At 37.0% G+C, this 19,595-nt stretch overlaps 1 protein-coding gene across 22 annotated transcripts in view; it reads left to right on the top strand.

The window, feature by feature from the left end:
* SYNE1 (spectrin repeat containing nuclear envelope protein 1) overlaps positions 1 to 19,595 on the top strand; it is a 289,549-nt gene that overhangs the window by 166,080 nt on the left and 103,874 nt on the right. For 21 of the 22 annotated variants that reach the window (XM_038130885.1, XM_038130887.1, XM_038130886.1 and 18 more), the window contains 14 exons: positions 656 to 781; positions 2,258 to 2,434; positions 4,111 to 4,376; positions 5,170 to 7,330; positions 7,507 to 7,844; positions 8,487 to 8,631; positions 9,635 to 9,853; positions 10,740 to 11,002; positions 12,496 to 12,661; positions 12,899 to 13,054; positions 13,254 to 13,406; positions 15,789 to 15,971; positions 17,430 to 17,567; positions 18,848 to 19,033. In XM_038130885.1, coding sequence (XP_037986813.1) covers positions 656 to 781; positions 2,258 to 2,434; positions 4,111 to 4,376; positions 5,170 to 7,330; positions 7,507 to 7,844; positions 8,487 to 8,631; positions 9,635 to 9,853; positions 10,740 to 11,002; positions 12,496 to 12,661; positions 12,899 to 13,054; positions 13,254 to 13,406; positions 15,789 to 15,971; positions 17,430 to 17,567; positions 18,848 to 19,033 — 4,677 coding nt within the window. The remainder of the gene's footprint in view (positions 1 to 655; positions 782 to 2,257; positions 2,435 to 4,110; positions 4,377 to 5,169; positions 7,331 to 7,506; positions 7,845 to 8,486; positions 8,632 to 9,634; positions 9,854 to 10,739; positions 11,003 to 12,495; positions 12,662 to 12,898; positions 13,055 to 13,253; positions 13,407 to 15,788; positions 15,972 to 17,429; positions 17,568 to 18,847; positions 19,034 to 19,595) is intronic. The other variant, XM_038130881.1, reaches the window with a different exon arrangement.

Genomic DNA, 19,595 nt, shown 5'->3' with positions numbered 1-19,595 from the left:
GTCTAAGAGCATAGAACTGCCTGTAGCCCACATTGACCATTAAGAATTTGTTCATTGATTTTTGATTATTCTTAGTGACAATGCATTTTACATTGGATTTGTAACTTGGTTTTAAATTAAACTGGTATGGTAATAAAAATGCTGGAATTCAGAGCTGTCTCGTCCATTGTCTCTCTTAATAGAGACCTTGAAATACCAGAGATGGCAGACCTACAAGGGGAGGGGAAGCAGGGTGTGTGTGACACAGGGAGACCAACACCTAAATGCCACTAATCTGAATTTCTCATGATCTGTCAGACACTGGAAAATTTTATAGATGTAGGAACAGGACATTGTTGATAATCCCATAAAGCTCTGATTCCCATTCACATTGGGAAAGTCTGTCACCTTGTTGAGACCTTGTGTTTCTAAGAAATAAGCTGTCTAATTCATATGTCTATAAGTGCTTTGGTAATTTGATAATAATCAAGTTTTTAAGGATTATTCCTTTGCATAATTATAACATAGCAACATTACCTAAAAAAAGAATGTATTTCAACATTTAATTTTATGGAAAAAATAAGAAGGCAGAGCAAAAAACCTAAAATGTATGATTGCAATAAAACAAGATATTATTTCCAGTCTCAGAGTTTATTTTTGAGTTGTCTTCCCTCAGGTTAAACGTTTCCGGGCTCTGCAGGAGCAGGCCAATACATATTTGGATCTTCTATGCTCCATGTGTGATCTGTCAGATGCCACAGTGAAGAGTACAGCAGCAGATATTCAACAAACAAAACAAACGGTACAAGATAACCACAGCAACCCACTTCTAATCCTATTTAGAGCTTTAACTGCCTTGATCTGTTCCCTTTTAAAAAGGTCATATTGGGTAATGGTTTAAAGAAATGTCATCTTACTTTCATCCTAAGTATTTCTGTAAAAATAGTTAAATAGTTTCTCTTTCTGTTTCTTTTTTTTTTTTTTTTTTTTTTTAATTATTAAATCCATACATTACTATCCTGGTACTAATAAAAAGACACACAACTAAGGTTGCTAAAGGTACTTAGGCAACGTTACAAAATGTTTGTCCAAACCCACAGAAATAACATTATGTGGAAGAAAACTTTATTCAAGTTATGTTTTCAAAAAACAATTCAGTCCTGTCTTCCCTGTATTTTATTACATCTGAGACATATTTTATTGTTATTCTTTGTTCAGCAATAGACTGATGTTCATATTGGCCTATATTAATAGATTGCTAATAAAATAATCATCATAACAATAGAAAATACGATGGTTTAGTTCATGAATCAAAGTGCATCTATTTCAGCATATTAATTTATAGAAGTTTTCCTCCATTTTAAGTTTTAAAGTCACTTAATGCTTAGGTTTAAAATAGAACTATAAACTTAAGTTACTGGAAAATAAGTATTATGAGCATTCCTCTTGTAAACATGAAAAATTTAGTCTCTCTTACACAGACACACAATCAAAGTTTTGAAGTTACTTCTAACAAGAGTAAAAATCTAATATATACAGTAACAGCATTCCATACCACAGAAGGCAATTGTACAAATCCAAATAACCCATGAAAATATGGCAGGCCAAGAAGTGATTAGCCGAAAAACATCCCAAACATCAGAATAAGACACTCCTTTGACATACAAAGCAGTGAAACATTGCTAAGAAATCACAGATGGTATAGTGCCGATATATGCTAAGCTGGTTGAGTGTCTAAATCTTAAAGGCACCCGACTGCTGTATTTAGAGCAAAAGCAGCTGTGTCACTATTGGTGTAAGAGGATTGATGGCTCAGATCTGGTAAGCATTCTTCTTATTGGCATTTTAGAAGAGGCATATAGGCAAAATAACTGGGCTAAGCATATTAAATTGAACTGTTCAGTTGAAACTTTTATGTAGGGTACACTCTAGCAATAGTCTTGGCATGCAGCAGACTAAATTATACAATTAATTTAAGCTTTAACAGAGGACAGAGAACATTGAAATACAGACACTCATACAAACACTTACTTGCTTCTCTCAAGGGTGAATGATAGTAAATTTCTTTTTTTGTTGTTGTTTTTGTTTCCACCCAGATTTCCTTTGATAGGTAAAATTTTTGTGAAAATCTTTTGTGGATAACGTTAGCCCCTTCAGAATCTGGTGCAGAAATTGCTTTAGTACAGTATTGTGCTCAGAGAAAGAATGGTATTCATCCTGCATTCCCCAAAAATAGATGAATTAAAGCATTCCTACTCCTTTTCATTTTTTCTTCTAGATTGAGCAACAGATAATGCACTCACAGTATTTGTCTCAAGGCTGGGAAGAGATCAAACAGTTGAAGGCTGAGCTCTGGATATATTTCCAGGATGCGGATCAACAACTACAGAATTTAAAAAGGAGACGGGCAGAGTTGGAGCTAAATATTGCCCAGAATATGGTACTCCAGGTTAAGGTAAGGAGACTTTGGGTTAAGAACAGACAGTAAGGAAGAAGTTCATCCTGTGGCTGATATTTTTTATGATTTATATTATATGCACATACTGCATGCTGTGGCTAATAAGCTCTAAATAAGAGCAGAGAAGATAGAGGAAAGAGTGTTTCCTTGTTGATGCTTCAGGGTGATTCAGAGAGCAGACAACTGTACTTTAGTATTTTTCTGGCTTTGTTTTTTAATAATAGACAGCCTACTGATGTGATTTGCCTTTGCATTTTGAGTAGACTAAATGCTGATCCCGGTGGACCTGAAGATAAGATTTACAAATTGTGCTTGCTAAATTCTTTGATTTCTATACTTCTAAATAGTTTAGAAGTATTTCAGAAGTAGTCAATGAAACAACTTGATGTTGCTCATCTCTAAGAGGTATGACAGAAACACAATTTAATTAATGAGACAAATACCTTCATATCTTCTCTCATTCACTGCAGAACAGAGACATTTTATGACCATTCTGTACACATCAGTTACTGTACATACCAATAACTTAACAAATAATTTCTTTAATAAATTAATAAATATGTGCAGTTTTCATTTTTGGTTTAGACTTTGCTTGTATTCTTTTTCTGATGTGCCAAGAGTTAGGTGGAAAGTAAACAGCAATTCCTCTCCATTTCTGTTCTACTCATGCTTTGGAACAAAGTCAAAGCCTTTGAAGATGCCTCAGCACAATCTGGACTGAAAGCTGTTATACCAGCTATCATTAGAGTCCAGGAAGAAGAAGGAGTCTATTTCTTCACTCTTTCAGTCAGTAACTTTGGATTAAAATGAAAGGGAGACACCCACTGCACTGTTAGATGTGGCACAAAGTGGTTTTTTCCTAATCATTTCCCCTGGTAAAGGAAGATGCCTAGCTCCATTTGAAGCCATCATGAAGAGGAATGAGCAGAGCTGGAGATGGGTGTGCTTGTTTAGTTATAGTTACTGGAACTAGAATGTAGAAAAAGATTGTATTTACCTTTGTGTGTAAGGGCTGAAAAATATTTGGTTAGTTTTAGTTGTCAGTATATTGTGTATTCTTCTTTTTGGGATCTCTCTGACTTCTTATTTGGTAGGACGTGTAGGCAGACGAACTCTTTCAGTTACTAGTTATTAATCACACCTAGGTAATCCATGGTTTTGTTTCAATAGTGACAGTGGTAATGATTGCTGTTACAGAAGATAGGAACAATACAGAGTATGGATATGGAGTCTCACTGACTCATGGACTCTGCTTCCTATTTTTAGTTTCTAATGAAAGAGGGGAAAAAATAACCTAGTAATAGTGCTGGTAAAATGAATTATTCTTGTGAGATTCAAGAATACCTTGCATGTTTTAGTGTATGGTGGGAGCTGTGCTAGTCCAGAAGCCTGGACAACAGGATGTGACTCGATCACGAATTCTGTTTTTATCACTGGCACTTGGAAACTCCTCTGGCTTGCTTTAGCATCTATTACCAACTTGTCTTCACATGAGAAGATGGAGAGGAGAGTTTGGAGAGGAGTGAAAGCACTTCTTCCAATTTACATCTGCAGAACATTTTCCTGGGAGATAATTAGTTGATATACAATTTATTTCAGAGCTTTTGTTTAAGTTCCATTTTATGATTTTGAATGCATATTATTATATTGGGTTTTACTTGTATCTTTTTCAGGAATTCAGTCAGAAGTTGCAGTCTAAGCAGTCAGCTCTCACCTCTGTGACTGAGAAGATGAACAAACTAACCCAAGGACAGGAATCACCTGAACACAAGGAAATAGGAGAACTGAGCAACCAGTGGCTGGACCTCTGCCTTCAGGCACATAATTTGCTCATGCAGAGGGAGGAGGATCTGCAGAGGACAAGGGATTACCATGATCGCATGAATGTTGTTGAAGTTTTCCTGGAAAAGCTCACAAAAGAGTGGGACAACCTGGCTAGGTAAAAAAGGAGTTGCATCCGCAAAGCTAACTGCGAATATCTGCTGAAAGAGCTGTTTACAGCGTGTCTCTAAGTGGGAGCCACTAAAAGTCCCTTTTTGCATACTTAATTAAAAGCACACCTCCCTCATTAATTATCAGGCAATTAATCATTTCTTATGAGATGAAGAGAACTTGACAGGCCAGATCTTCAGTGTTTGTCTTTAAGGCAAGTACTGATTGATCCTGTCTCAGGGTATAGCATTTGCTGATATTTCAAGAATGTTGACTATTTCGTTTGAACTCTTTCATTTGTGGTAGTCCATGAATTCCAGGCTCATTCACTGGTTCATTTTCATTGTGATACTATATTGTATCTATTGGACTATTATATTAAAGCTTAGTAACTACTCCTAAATATATGCAGCTGCTTTGCATAGGATAAACACACCAGCTATGAGTAAAAAAAAAAAAAGGTGAGTATTGCTGCTCCTGTCACTGTCATGGAACAAGATTCACTTCAGCCTCAATACTTGCTGTTGTTCATATGTGCAATATAATCAGTATGGTCTGTATTCATGTAAATACGTATGGTCAGCCTGAAACAGCAGATGAATGGGAAACTAATAAATTTGTGAAGTTTTTAAATTAGTGTTCAAGGCTGTTACCTTCAAGTGAATCTGAAAACTGTAGGTCTTTATATCATATTGATTTCAGTATGCAGTGGGCTTATAATTAATCCTGACCTCTCTTAAAAGCCTGGGCTGAAATAGGATCAGAATAACTGATTTTTGTCCTGTCCTTTTTTCTAACAGATCTGATGCTGAAAGTACAAATGTGCATCTTGAAGCTTTGCAAAAACTGGCAATTGCACTACAGGAAAGGAGATTTGCTCTGGAAGATTTGAAAGATCAGAAGCAGAAGATGATAGAACATTTGAATCTTGATGACAAAGAATTAGTAAAGGAGCAATTCAGTCATTTTGAACAACGCTGGACTCAGCTGGAGGACCTTGTCAAACGGAAAATTCAAGTTTCTGTTTCAACCTTAGAAGAGCTCAGCTTGGTGCATTCCAAATTTCAGGAACTAATGGAATGGGCAGAGGAACAGCAGCCTAGTGTCTCAGAGGCTCTTAAACAAAGCCCTCCTCCAGATATGGCTCAGAGTCTTCTTATGGATCATCTTACCATTTGCAGTGAGCTTGAAGCCAAACAGCTTGTTCTGAAGATGCTTGTGAAGGATGCTGACAGGGTGATGACCAACCTAGGGCTCAATGAAAGGCAAGAACTGCAGAAAACAGTGTCTGATGCACAGCACCATGTGGCTTGTCTCAGTGATCTGGTTGGCCAGAGGAGAAAACACTTGAATAAAGCACTGTCTGAAAAAACCCAGTTTCTCATGGCAGTCTTTGAGGCTACAAACCAAATTCACCAGCATGAGAAGAAGGTGATGTTTCCAGAACATATTTGTCTTTTGCCAGAAGATGTGAATAAACAAATCAGGAGTTGTAAGAATACCCAGGCGAATCTGAAGGCCTATCAAAATGAGGTCACAGGCTTGTGGGCTCAAGGAAGGGATTTAATGAAGGAAGCAACAAATCAAGAGAAGAGTGAGGTGTTAGGTAAACTGCAAGAACTACAGAATGTGTATGACACTGTTTTACAAAAGTGTAACCAGAGATTGCTAGAACTGGAGAAAAATATTGTTTCCAGGAAATATTTCAAAGAAGATTTAGATAAAGCTTGCCATTGGCTAAAACAAGCTGATATTGTCACTTTCCCAGAAGTCAATGTAATGAATTCTAACACCGAATTACACAGCCAGCTGGCAAAATATCAACAGATTCTTGAGCAATCTCCAGAATATGAAAATCTGCTACTTGCACTGCAAAGAGATGGCCAAGAAGTCCTACCATCACTTAATGAAGTCGACCATTCTTATCTAGAGGAAAAACTTAACAGTCTCCCTCAGCAATTCAATATTGTCACTGCTCTGGCAAAAGAAAAATTATATAAGGTTCAGGAAGCAATTTATGCTAGAAAAGAGTATGCCTCTTTGATTGAGTTGACGAGTAAAGCTCTGACCGAGCTAGAAGACCAGTTTATTAACATGGACAAAGCTCCAGCTGCTGTTTCAGCCAAAGAAGCTGTGTCACTCCAGCAAGCCTACAAAGATCTCTTAGATGAAGCCACAAGCCTTGCTGCAGCAGTGGATGAACTGAACCAGAAGAAGGAGGCTTTCCGAAGCACTGGCCAGCCCTGGCAGCCAGATGAGATGTTAAAACTTGCCACGCTATATCACAAGTTGAAGAGGCAAATAGAACAGAAAATCAACCTGTTGGATGACACAATAGAAGCATGCCAGGAGCATGAGAAGATGTGTATGCAGTTTGAGGCACAGCTAGAGACAGTGAAAAAGGAGCAGGTTAAGGTGAATGAAGAAACTCTCCCAATAGAAGAAAAGTTGAAAATATACCATTCTCTTGTGGGCAGCTTGCAAGACTCAGGAAGTCTTCTGAAGCGAATAACTGAACATCTAGAAGCCCTTTCTCCTCAGGTTGACACATCTGCTTATGAGACTGCAAATCACCAAGTTAAGGCTTGGCAAGAGAAGCTGAAGTCTTTGCATTCTGCCATTGTTGACACGGTGATGGAGTGTGAGAACAGACTTGTGCAGAGCATTGACTTCAAAACAGAAATCTGCCGCTCACTCGAATGGTTGAGGTGGGTGAAAACAGAACTTAATGGAACATTAAGTTTGGACCTCAAACTGCAAAACATCCAAGAAGAAATCCGAAAGGTTCAGATACATCAAGAAGAAGTGCAGTCGAGCCTCAGAATAATGAATGCCTTGAGCAATAAAGAGAAAGAGCGCTACATGAAAGCAAAGGAGCTGATACCTGCTGACCTGGAAAACAGTCTTGCTGAGCTGGCAGAACTGGATGGTGAAGTTCAAGAAGCTATACACATGAGACAGGTTAGTCCACTCAAACCATTATTAGTTTCTCAGTCACAAAGCTGAAAAAGATGGCTCTGTGGTTTGATCTTTACAATCATCACAAAAAGACTCAGTTTAGTAATCCTACTGTCTTGGTTTTTTAAATTACACAGCCTACTGTGATTTTATGTTTGTGACTCTCCCTTTTATTTCAGGCTACCTTGAATAAAGCATATAGCCTCTGCCAAAGGTATTACCAAGTGATGCAGATAGCAAATGACTGGCTGGAAGATGCTCAGGAATTTCTACAGTTAGCAAGAAATGGTCTAGATGTTGAGAACTCTGAGGAGAATCTAAGGAACCATGTTGAATTTTTCAGCACAGAAAGTCAGTTTAATGATCATTTGAAAGTGTTGCAAGGCCTTGTGTCTGAGATAGAGCCCTTTTTACAAGCCACAGCAAGTGAACAGCTGGTGCAAAATGTAACCGCATTGGAGGAAAAGGCCAAAGGGACAGAGCAAGAAGCCAAAACCCAGCAAGAGCAGTTACAAAGGTATATTCTTTGGTTTTTTTTTCTTTACTTCTTTTTAAGATCACTTTATTGGTCATGAAAGAAAGAATCAGAACATTAATTGAAGTCTTTAAATATTTGTGCTGCTTTTGAGAGAAGTGGATATTGGGGATTCAGAGCTGTTAGATTCTGCTTTCTTTTCTGCCCTTGACTGACTAGTTGTGTGATCTTAAAGGAGGTGTGGTAGAATTGTATTAGGCTTGGAACAGCACAGAGAAGAGCACAGAATAATTGTTCTATATTTCACCTGACAGAAGATGTATGCACAAGCAAATGAAATTGAAGCAGATATTTTGAATTAGAAGGAAATACCTTTTTAACAAGCATAACTATGTTTATTATTGTTCCTGAATGTTCTGAATCCCATAAGTTTAGGTAGGATTAAGCCACAACATAGGCAGTCTCTGAGGAAAAGGGCTACTAAGGGCTCAGCTGTGTTTTTGTAAGGCATAGCGGAAAATCAGGAGCATATGCTGTTTCCTAATAATCTTTCTTTTCTTGGAAAGTACTGTGTAACAGCAAAACTAAGCAGTTGCATTAGAAGCTAGGTGCACTAATATTTCTGATTTTCAAATGTTTTTATATAGCATTAAGTTGTTCTTTCTGGAACTGTATTTGTTTAAGGTGTGCTTCTGAGTGGCAGGAGTACCAGACATCAAGGCAGAAGGTGATTGAAGTGATGAATGATGCTGAGAAAAAATTATCTGAATTTTCAGTAGCTAAAGCTGCTTCTTCTCATGAAGCAGAAGAGAAATTGCTAACACATAAGGTAAGGTACTGATAATTACATGAAACCCTTCTCTTTCAAAATGAATGTATAATATATAGGTCTCTATCTGTGGTAACATGAATTTGAGTTTTTAGATCTTTAGCTGTAGCATTTAACTGTGTCATAATGCACCAAGACATGTTTAGTGCTGTGCAAAACACACATTTTATTTGTGGGGTGGTGGAGACAGATACCTTTAATCGCTTTTCAGCTTGTTGTCTGTCTATGTGCCTATGACTGTAGAGAAGTGCAAAGAGTGAGGAGGTTCCTAAAAGCCATGGGTCTGTAAGCCCCAAAATTACATACCCTTCAAGAAACTCAGATCAATAGAAAGATCCATCTACTTTTGATCATGGAACAGGACAGGAAGAGTTTACTAGGATATGAAGAGTTGGAGTTAAATATTAATTCTTGTTTAGTCTAAAAGCAAGAAATACAGCTTAAAAAATTTACTTTCTCCTGTTTAGAGTACTAGTCAGTTGCCTTAATATAGACAGTCAGTGACATTTCAGGCATGCTGTCAACTGTGTCTTGTGAAATCAAGAATCTCCCCTAAGAGTAATGTCATGTCTGTCAGGTTCATGAGAGTGTCCTCAAATCCTTGGGCATGTAGTAAGTTGCTGAAGATTAACAGGACATAAAAGTACACTTACACACCTGAATTGCTCCTTCCATTTTTAGACTGTTTAGAAATCAGTCTTTGCTATGAGAAGGACTCTGAATGCTTATTTTCATCCCTTTTGAGGGGCTATCAAGGAAGAGAAAAGCTGATTACTCCAGGTTTCTGCTGCTTCCAGAAGCTTGCATTTTGGACCAAGCAGCTACAGCTAATACATTGCCTATGAGAAATAAAGTGAGACCTAGCCACCTCACTTAAAATACAGTACCTCCTCTTCATTTGCACTGGATGGGGGTGGTTCAATTCAACCATTCAACTTGCATGTTGAATGCTAACGAGTTGGCTTGTGGAAAAGGAAAACAGTGCTTACTTTTGCTTTTTCAGACTCTTGTGTCCATAGTGAATTCTTTCCATGAGAAGATCACAGCCCTAGAAGAAAAGGCTTCACAGCTGGAAAAAATCAGCAATGATGCCAGTAAAGCATCTATAAGTAGATCCATGACAACAGTTTGGCAGCGCTGGACACGGCTCCGGAACGTAGCCCAGGAACAAGAGAAAATTCTGGAAGATGCAGTGCAGGAATGGAAGGGTTTTAATGATAAGGTAAATTCTAGTATTGGTAAATCCTCCCTTACACATAGGTTTTCACTCATTATGCTGCCTTATGAATCATCTTGCAGTAGAGAAAACTGATAGCAGGAATAACTGATTTTTTTTCCTCAGTTCAGAAAAACACAGCTGTGAAAGATCCAGGTTTAGAATCATTGCCTCTAAAGTCTGGACTGTTCTTCTCAATGCATACAATGTATGGTACATACAGAGTTGTTTTGGTTTCTAGTGCTTCTTTAGATTCTTCTCTGTTTCCTTTCCTCAGATGTTCTATTCTAGATTATGTTACTGGGTTTTTTCTTCTTCTTCTTCTTCTCTCTTCTTCTCTCTTCTTCTCTTCTTCTCTTTCTTCTCTCTTTTTTCTCTCTTTCTTCTCATTTTCTTTTTTCTTCTTTTTTTTTCCTGAAGAATATGAAGTTGCTCCTTTTAAGCATAAGCAGTGAGGATAGTACCTGTCACTGCTCAGTGATCATATGTCTTTTTTTTTCCCTTATATCCTACCGTACTTTTTTTATCTGTCATTGTCCATTATTCATGCTCAGATAGCGGGTTCTCTAGGAATCAGGAAAATCATTTTGTTAAATGCGTGACTTGTGCCAAATATGGGTGTACCCCAGGGTAGAGCTCTAGTTCATATGGAAATAAATGTAATAAATGCTAAAGGTTATAAGAAGACACCCATAACTGAACAAAAAAAATTCCTCAGAAAGTCCTAATGCCCTGTGAAGAGCACGGGATCTGACACAGTAGAGCATGAGCCCTTACCACAATAGTTTTATAGAATCTAAATGTACAGCACTGGGTCTAGCACTTTTCAGTGTCAGTTGTACTAGCTTCTTTTGTAATCTTATTATTGACAAGACTGCATCTCTTTCCATAGATTCAGAAAGCCACCATAGCTATAGATCAGCTACAAGGTCGCTTACCAGAAAGCTCAGTGGAAAAGGCATCCAAGACAGAGCTCCTGGAACTCCTGGATTACCACGGCAGTTTCCTGCTGGAGGTGGACCACCAGCTGTCGTCTTTGGGCCTGCTCAAGCAGCATGCTGTTAGCATGCTTCAGGATGTGGAGGTAAAGCCTCCATCTCAGAAGGAACTACCAGTTATGCAAGAAATCAAAGCAATGCAAGATCGATGCCACAAGTAAGGAAATATTTTGAAAGATTCAGCAGAAAAATGGTACCTTGCAATTCATCATTAAGAGCTTATGTATTGTTTTTATATCATTAACAATTAACATGCCTAAATAAATATTAGCTATTATTTTTAAATAAGCATCACTTTTAATTTAAAATTACTTTTAATTAGTTTTGAAATACCTTTTTCGCCATTATTTTTATTTCCTTCACAAAGAGTATGCCTTTTAGAATACGTATTTCTTGCCTTGCTCAATAATAACTTATATAAAAGCTGCATAAACTGCATTGAAGTTATAACTGATTTTAAACACTGCCTTCTCACAGTAACAGTGATCATTTATCTTTTTGTTTCCTCTTTTGATTATTTTATCACTTTTTTCCCTTGTTTGAAGTACTTAGGTACCAAAACTAGATCCTGTATGACATTTATAAGGAAATGTAGAGACTATGCAAATGAAACATAATTTTTCACCTTGAGGCCATGCAAATGTTTATCTAAATTGAAAGCATCTTCCTATCATGTAGAAAACAGGAAGTTTAATGTTAAGTTTTAAGACACATCTCTACCTCATAATTACACTAAGATACCATTAAATGGATCTCCATGATTGGAAGACAGAGAGAAAGGAGAAATGACAAAGTTGTAAACCCTGCACCAAGCCTGTGCAAAGTTTATTATTACAAATAATTATAGTAAAATAGCAATCCCTGTAGAAAATTTTACAATTCCATTTTTCACTTACTTAAAATTGGTTTCTAAGATACAGGGTCTGTGATGACCTCCTGCTCATGTAAATAAGGCATGATTCATCTATGCAAGGTTATGCAAACATAAATTAAATATGGCAATATCCATGTCACATGTATAAGAGCTACAAGTAGTCCAATAGAACTTTCACAGAGGTGTCATTTTTTCACAGGAGAGCCAAGTTCTTGAGGAATGTGCAGAAATTCTGTCTTAGTGGAAGTGTGGAAATAGGCCATGTTTAGATGCTGGATCCATAACTTATCCTAAGTATTCTGCTAATGCAAATTCCATCAATAGGAGTGGAATTTATCTCATGTTATTTTACATTCTAGATATCACTATCAGAGCAGGCTGTCTTGCTCTCTAATTAGTGTAGAGAAATAAACAAGTAAGATACAGTTTTTCTGACCTATTTTAGAAGTTTCTTTTGGAATGACAATGAATAATCCTAGTTCATGCCCTGCAATTGCCTGTTTCCTCTACTGACAATCAAGGCAGTCTGTGGTGATAAGCTCAGATATAGGGATCTCTATTGTATACATTAGCATTTTTTCAAAAGAATTGCATGCCTCATGTCCAAACACGTAAAACCAAAGAATGGTCATGAAAAGTTTAATTTATTTAAATTTATTTCTCTGGATGTAGTGCTCTTAATCACTGTCTTTATTGTTCAGCATTTTTTGACCAAGCACTATTTTTAGACATTGCTTAATTCTTCACAAATAATTATTATTTCTTTCTTTCTGAAGTATGCAACAGAAAGTTAAAAAAGGCATGAAGATCGTGAAACAGGAGCTGAAGGAGCGTGAGGAGGTTGAAGCAGAGATTAATATTGTGAAGTCCTGGATCCAGGAAACAAAAGAATATTTATTAAGCCCTGATGCGGAAGTGGACATTCAACTTCAGGAGCTGCAGGTAGGCCCCATTTGTCAACTTCTAAATCAAAATATTTATCTTCATTTTAGTCTGCTAATGAATGTTAATAGTTTCAAAACCACCACAAATTCAAATTAGACAATATTCATGAGCATTTTAGAAACCCACTAGACAAATTCATAAAGCATGAAGTAGATAATGGACTGTGATGTTTTATTTTAAAGATATTTAAGATGTATTCTCATTGTTCTTAACAATAATTTTTTCTGTCATTAGTCTCTCTTTGGTGAAGTTACTACTCATCGCCAGGCTGTTGAAAAACTGGTTGAACAACAACAGAATAAATACTTGGGGCTTTATACCATTTTGCCTTCTGAACTCTCTCTTCATTTAGCGGAAGTTGGACTGGCCCTCGTAACTGTGCAGGATGAGGTAAAGTGCAGTCAATAAGTGCCAGACAGATCTGTAGCCATTCTTTGGGCTTTATAACTTGGTATCCTGCTGTGGCCAAACTGTGGCAACACAGAATAGTTTTATTACCTTCCTCCTTTGAACTAAAGTTAAATGAAAGTTAATTTCCTCTAAGGAGGAGTGATTTCTGATTATTGAATTTAATTTGTATTGTTGACAGATTCAAACCAAAGAAAGAGAAACTCAGCACATCAAAACATTGAATCAAGAGTTTGATCAGAAAATCCAGGGGATAGCAAATGAACTAAATACCATTCTTTCCAAACTGAAAAAGAAAACTAATGATATAGCACAAGCTAAACTTGAACAAAAGGTAAGAGAGGGCTTTTCTTATGTGGTTTTGCCATAATTTTTTCTGAATTGGGAAACTCACTTCATACCAAAGTGTTGTTTGTGAAGACTTGGAGAAAACAGTTTGTTAATGTAGTTCAACAAAAGAGTTATACAGAAATATGGGTTGACTGATAAGATTTTTAAAAATGTATTCTTTGCAAACTGGCCTACACAGATAACAGAATTTGAAGGAAGGAGCTGAGTGTTAAAGTCAGATGGACAAAATTTCACAGTTCCTTTTCAGTAATGAGTATGACTACAATCTGGGAAAGGCTGAGGAACCTTCAAACTGCTCCTTGTTCTTGTCTGTACTGAAAAGATCATTCTTTATTTATGATAAATAGATCCATAGAATTTTACTTGTAGCCCATCTCACATCATTTGGTTCAACAATGAGGTAAAGTACTACACATGCAATTAAGAGTAGTGCAAAAGGTTCTTGGTTCTGTTTGAAGGTTTTCATAGTCTTAGGTGTGTGCCACACTCAGAAAAAATCATCTGTACTGAAGTGTAATGGCCAAATTAGGATTATCATATGAGAGTAAGGGAGTCTGGGGAGAGGAGAGGTGGAAAAGGGGTTGGTTGAGAGTTTGGGCTTTTTTTTGTTGGTTTGTTATTTGAACTAGGCAAAGATAAACTTGTCCAAATTACTGTCTGAAATTAAGCAAAGCATACAAAATAGGAGAAGATTTAGCATGATTGGTATGTCATAAATTACCTGTTTATTTTCATGAGATGCTCAAGATGTTCCAAAATACTGTTTACTTTACAGGAAATGTCTCTAAACTATATCTGTGGTGTATCTCCTTGATTTCAGTAAGAAAGCAGAAAGCCAGTGAAATCTGCTTTCTTATGTTGCATAAATTAAAACCCTCTGTTACTGGAGATGTAGTAATATTACAACTGCTTTTATGCATTTAGCTGATAGTCTTGAGACTGGGTTGGCTTTGGTTACAGCAGTAAATATTTTTATATTAACATTGAAACAGATTGTGAAAAAATAAAATAAAAATCTGTTTTAAATCCATGTGACTCAAGTCAAATGGATCCTTCCTTCACAAACAGCATATAAATTCTGCATAATATCTGTAGTAAATACATTTATTTATGCTTGCTGTAATGTGTGTGTCTTTGTATTTAGATAAGCAGTTTAACATCTGTCTTTGTGTCTGCGTGTAGACGGTTATGTCTCCAAATTTGTGGAATAATACTGATTTATTATAATGGTTGATCATAACTTGTACTCTGAGGTGTGTCTGCAAGGACAGCCCTGACTGAAGAGCTTGAAGTCACTTCTTGAAGCACCTGTAGCAGTGTTGTGAATGATTGCAGTTTAAATTTGTAGAAATAATTTGGAGAGAGGCTAGGCTGTTTGTCCAAGCAGTGGGACAAGAGGCAATGGGCAGAAACTGATGCACAGGAAGTTCCACCTGAGCATGAAGAAGAACTTCTTTACTGTGTAGTGTCTGTGCACTGCAGCAGCTTGCCCAGAGAGGCTGTGGAGTCTCCCTCACTGAAGATACTCAAGAGCCTTCTGGACACAATCCTGTGCCACGTGCTGTGGGACAACTCTGCTTGAGCAGGGAGGTTGGACCAGATGACCCACCATGTTCCCTTCCAACCTCACCTGTTCTATGATTCTGTGACTTTTTTTTTATTTTACAAAAAAAAAAAAAAAAAAAAAGGAATTTTTAACACCTTGGATATGAAAAACAAATACAAAAATAACCAGTAGCCTCTTCTCAAGAAAGTGCAGCCCAAGAGTATGCTTTAAATCTATGACAAACTTGAAAAATTTTTAATCTTCCTTTTCAAAATATTTGTGACTATGGTAGGAAAAATTGATTTTAAACTGTGTTTCTATTGAAACAGTCTAGCACAATCAGACTGCTCCTGCATCAAGCTCATGCTATGAAAATGCAAGTTTAAAATTAAAATTAAAGTTTTCATAATCCATTAACTACATTTTTATGAGTTTATAAACTTATATTTTTAGACGGCAACAAAACAAACCCCTTTTCAAATAAACAAAATTCTTTGTCACGGCAATCTGTGCTGACAATCCGTTTCAGAAACAAACACAGAAAGATGCCTGAGAATAGTTAATGTCACACCGAAGTGACTCAGTCTTTGGCTACAGCAGGGAAAATGGTTATCCATTCCAGCCAGGAAGTCAGAGGAGAAAGAGTAATGGCACATACTTAAGAGATGACCAAATATCCTGCTGTTCTGCTTTCCTGCTTAAAAATGGAAAAACCTGTGAGACTTTGGACAGGCTATAAAAGTTGCAAGGTGGACCAGAAATAATCAACCAAAAAGCTAACACTTCCTGGATCACTGATTTTATTGTTTTTCTGCCTAGATCCTTGGTGACGAGTTGGACAGCTGCAATATAAAGCTGTTGGAGTTAGATGCATCAGTCCAGGACTTTGCAGAGCAGAACGTACCCCTGGCTAAGCAGCTGGCTAACAGGATAGGGAAACTCACTGCACTGCACCAGCAGACCATACGGCAGGCTGAGTACAGAGCAGCCAAGCTCAGTCAGGTATGATCTTAAATCCTTTCTGCTGTTTCCTCTCAGAACCAGAGGGAGCATGCAAACATCTCATTTATTTTCCTGGAGTTATGCCAGACAGGGCATTCCTTGTCACATCTGGCTATTATTAGTCAGGGTTTGCATCACATTCCAAAGAGACACAGGTCAAATCAGAGGATGAAATAATTCTCAGATGCTGCTTTAACACCCTCTTGCATGGATCACCTGCTGATTAGTTTCTTTGGTGCCCTAAAAAGATTGTAGATCTCACAAACAGTAGCATGCCTGGAAATAGTACCTCGTTGTGCTTCTCAGGGTCTCTGTTTTGTCACTGTTACCTATATTTGCAGCATTAAAAAAAAAGTTTAAAAAAATTATTTTGCTCTAGTCCCAATCCATAGAGTGTGAATATAACTTGTACATTCAATAGAAAAGCCTATATACAATGGCCCAAATAATGCAAATATTTATACAATATTTTGGCATTCATAAAGATGCATCCCCTGTGGTTCAAAGTGTCTGAAATTCTCTCTCCTTTTTTTCTTAATTGTTCTTATCCCCAAAAACCTCTAGCTAAAAGCAAATAAATGGATTTTCTATGTTTCTGCCATCAATACCCTGATAAATTATGACTTCTCCTTTCTGCATGCATGAATTTGCTTCCAGAAGAAAAATTCAAAGTATTCTTTTCAGTTTCCTCTGAAAAATTGTTTTTAAGAAGAGATAGAAAACTATTATCAAAATCAGAACTCAGTCAAAGGTACTTGGTAAAGAGATTTAACACTTAGGATATTTTTGTTCATCATCAAAAGATCTGTTTATCATAAAAATGATAGGTACTGGAAACTGCTTGCAAATACAGTTTGGTCACCTTGGATTTGATAAGGAGGAAATTCATGAACATCAATGAAAGTATTCCTGCTGAAAAGAAAACTGGGGCTTATGACTGCTTTGCTAAATAGAAATTGGATTAATCAGAAAGCAGAACTTTTGTCCTGTATTTTGAAATTGTGCAACATTTCATTTTTTGGAAATATGGCAGACTGAGTGGACAAAGCAGATTGTAAAAAAAAAAAAAGGTGATTTGGAGGATGTAATGGAAAGAGACATAAAAAATAAGAAATTGAGCCACAAACTCAAAGAGGAGGTATTTTGGAACTTATATGTGGGGCTGAAATATGCACAGTGTATCCTCTAGGGATATATCTGAGCATCAATGGACTCTCACAGTGTGGCCTACATTCTTATAGTGCCTTTTTTCCCCCAAAACACATAATATTACTACTGAAAACGTACCTATTTTAACTCCATAAATACAAAAGAAAATTACTTATATAATACAGGAAAGAAAAGTTGTTAAAGTGATCCCCAGGTTAAAACAATGAAGGAAATAAAATTAGTTTTTTCATCCTCCCAGAATTGTACAAAATTACATCTTAGGCTTAAGCAAATTTTTCTTTCATCCAGGCTGCTTCACACTTGGAAGAATACAATGAGATGCTGGAGTTCATATTGAAATGGATTGAGAAAGCAAATATCCTAGTGCATGGTAGTATAACATGGAATTCTTCTTCTCAGCTTCGTGATCAGTTTAAAGCCTACCAGGTGATTATGTGAGCTATGACATTTTAAAGGCAGTGTATATATGAAGTTATTTTCAAACCAGTGGAGTTCTACTTCCTCCTAATGTGCTAGATTTCTTTGGCTGTTCTCCCAGGCCTTAAAAATGATTCATTGTTTTTGGACAATTGTTTTGAAAACTGAAATAAAGATATATTGTAGAATAAAAACATGTGATTCAAAGTTGATCTCCGTGCTATTCAAGTAGTTTGGTTTCATAGAGGCTTTTGGCTGAATAGTGTGTCTATTTTTGGAAATAGTGTGATTCTATCACACCAAGCACTTTATTGCAGCTCATACTGTAAAGCTTTAGCTAATCAGAGACAATTTTAAGTTTGGGCTTCTTTTCTTTCTCCATTATGCTAAATTGGAGTAGCCTTTGTTCTCTTCTAATGTTTTATTCCAAATATTCTCAAACTGATACCTAATAGAAGAGGTTTTCCCAATCTCTTCCTGAGAGTATCACATCAGAGTAATTTGCTGTCCCTGTAATTGTGCAATATGTTCTCTGTGTGTCTGTGTGTGGAATGTGTGTGTGAGATCAGTGAAACGTTTTTATGAGGTTCAAGCTTGCCTGGTGTTACATGACCGTGTGAAAGAAATCAAGGCATCATAAAAATGTATCACTAAAACCAGTGGTATATATACATTACTTAATTGTCAGCTGCATTCATGTACGTAAGTGCAGGGTAGTATGTCACACTTTGTATACTGAAAAGGAGCTTCCAAGCAATTTATCCTGAGGAAAGCTGGAGACAGAGTTTCTGGTTTGGTTTTGCTATGGCTTTTTTCCTGCTTCAAAATCTGATGATACAGACTTAACCAATGCCATCCCAAACAATGCCTCGGCAGTGAACATTTTAGGCAGCATTAACAACTCCTGCTCTGGTAGAACACTGCACCCAAGTGCTTTCTGCTACTTTCTATTACTTTTTTACACGAGGCTTCCAGGACAAATCTTCTCCATAGATTGCATATATTATATTTTTACACACAAGTGTGTGTGTAGCAAAACACTAAAATTAATGTGTTGGTAAGTACAGCTGCTGAAGCTTCATGACTTAATATTTTGTTTCCCATAAGCTGAAGCACTTCAGCAGACCTTCAGAAATAAGCATATTGCCTAAGCCTTACAGGAAATCAGTGGAACTTAATCATAGGCTCACGAATGCGCACAGATTGAAGAGTTTGCAGAACAATATACTTAGAAGATATGTGTCATGGAGTCTCAAACCTGACATTCAATTGTCTCTATCTCCATCTAGAGCATTCTTGATGAGTCTGGAGAGATTCATGGTGATCTGGAGGCCATGAGTGAGAGGATTGATTACTTGGCAAGTGTCTACTGTACTGAAGGGATGTCACAGCAAGTGCTGGAACTGGGGCGGCGGACGGAGGAACTGCAGCAAGTTATCAAAGTGCAGCTACCAAACCTCCAAGATGCTGCCAAGGTAAATGAAAGCAGTTTTCTAATGCTAGCTGGCATCTAGGGCGATGTATGCATCATACTACTGTACTGAGATAATTACCAGTGAAGATAATCTGTGCTCTGTACAGGGCATGTCTTTGTTGCCTGAACTCAGGTGTCTTGCGCTGTTCAAAATGCTGCCTTCAGGTGCTGACTCAGATGGGCACAAGATTTCTACAGGTCCTGTTCTAAGTGCCCTTTCTGGATTAAGATGTTTGGGGTAATGGTGTGTCTCAAATAGCACTGAGCACCTATGTTTAGATACTTGAGAAGTGTATATGTGGACTCTTACGTTCTTCTATTTCCTTTATTCTTCTTTTAAATGATATCTAAATGCTGTTATTTATTAATTTAGATCAGTAGTCAACCAAATCAGAATTCCATAGTGTAAGGCCTACAAAGTAGTGCAATGAAAAGAATGAACATGCTTTTTCAGTTTTATAAAGTATATACTGTATTTGAGATTGCAGTACTTAAAAAATAACTCTGCCTTTGCAATCCTTTTTTCTGGACTGTCATACAACTGGTTTTTTTTTATCTAATAT

The sequence above is a fragment of the Motacilla alba genome, chromosome 3, assembly GCF_015832195.1.
Source record: "Motacilla alba alba isolate MOTALB_02 chromosome 3, Motacilla_alba_V1.0_pri, whole genome shotgun sequence".
NCBI classification, from domain to species: domain Eukaryota; kingdom Metazoa; phylum Chordata; class Aves; order Passeriformes; family Motacillidae; genus Motacilla; species Motacilla alba.
Note: the sequence above shows the minus strand (reverse complement) of the source record. Positions and strands in the feature narration are given on the sequence as shown.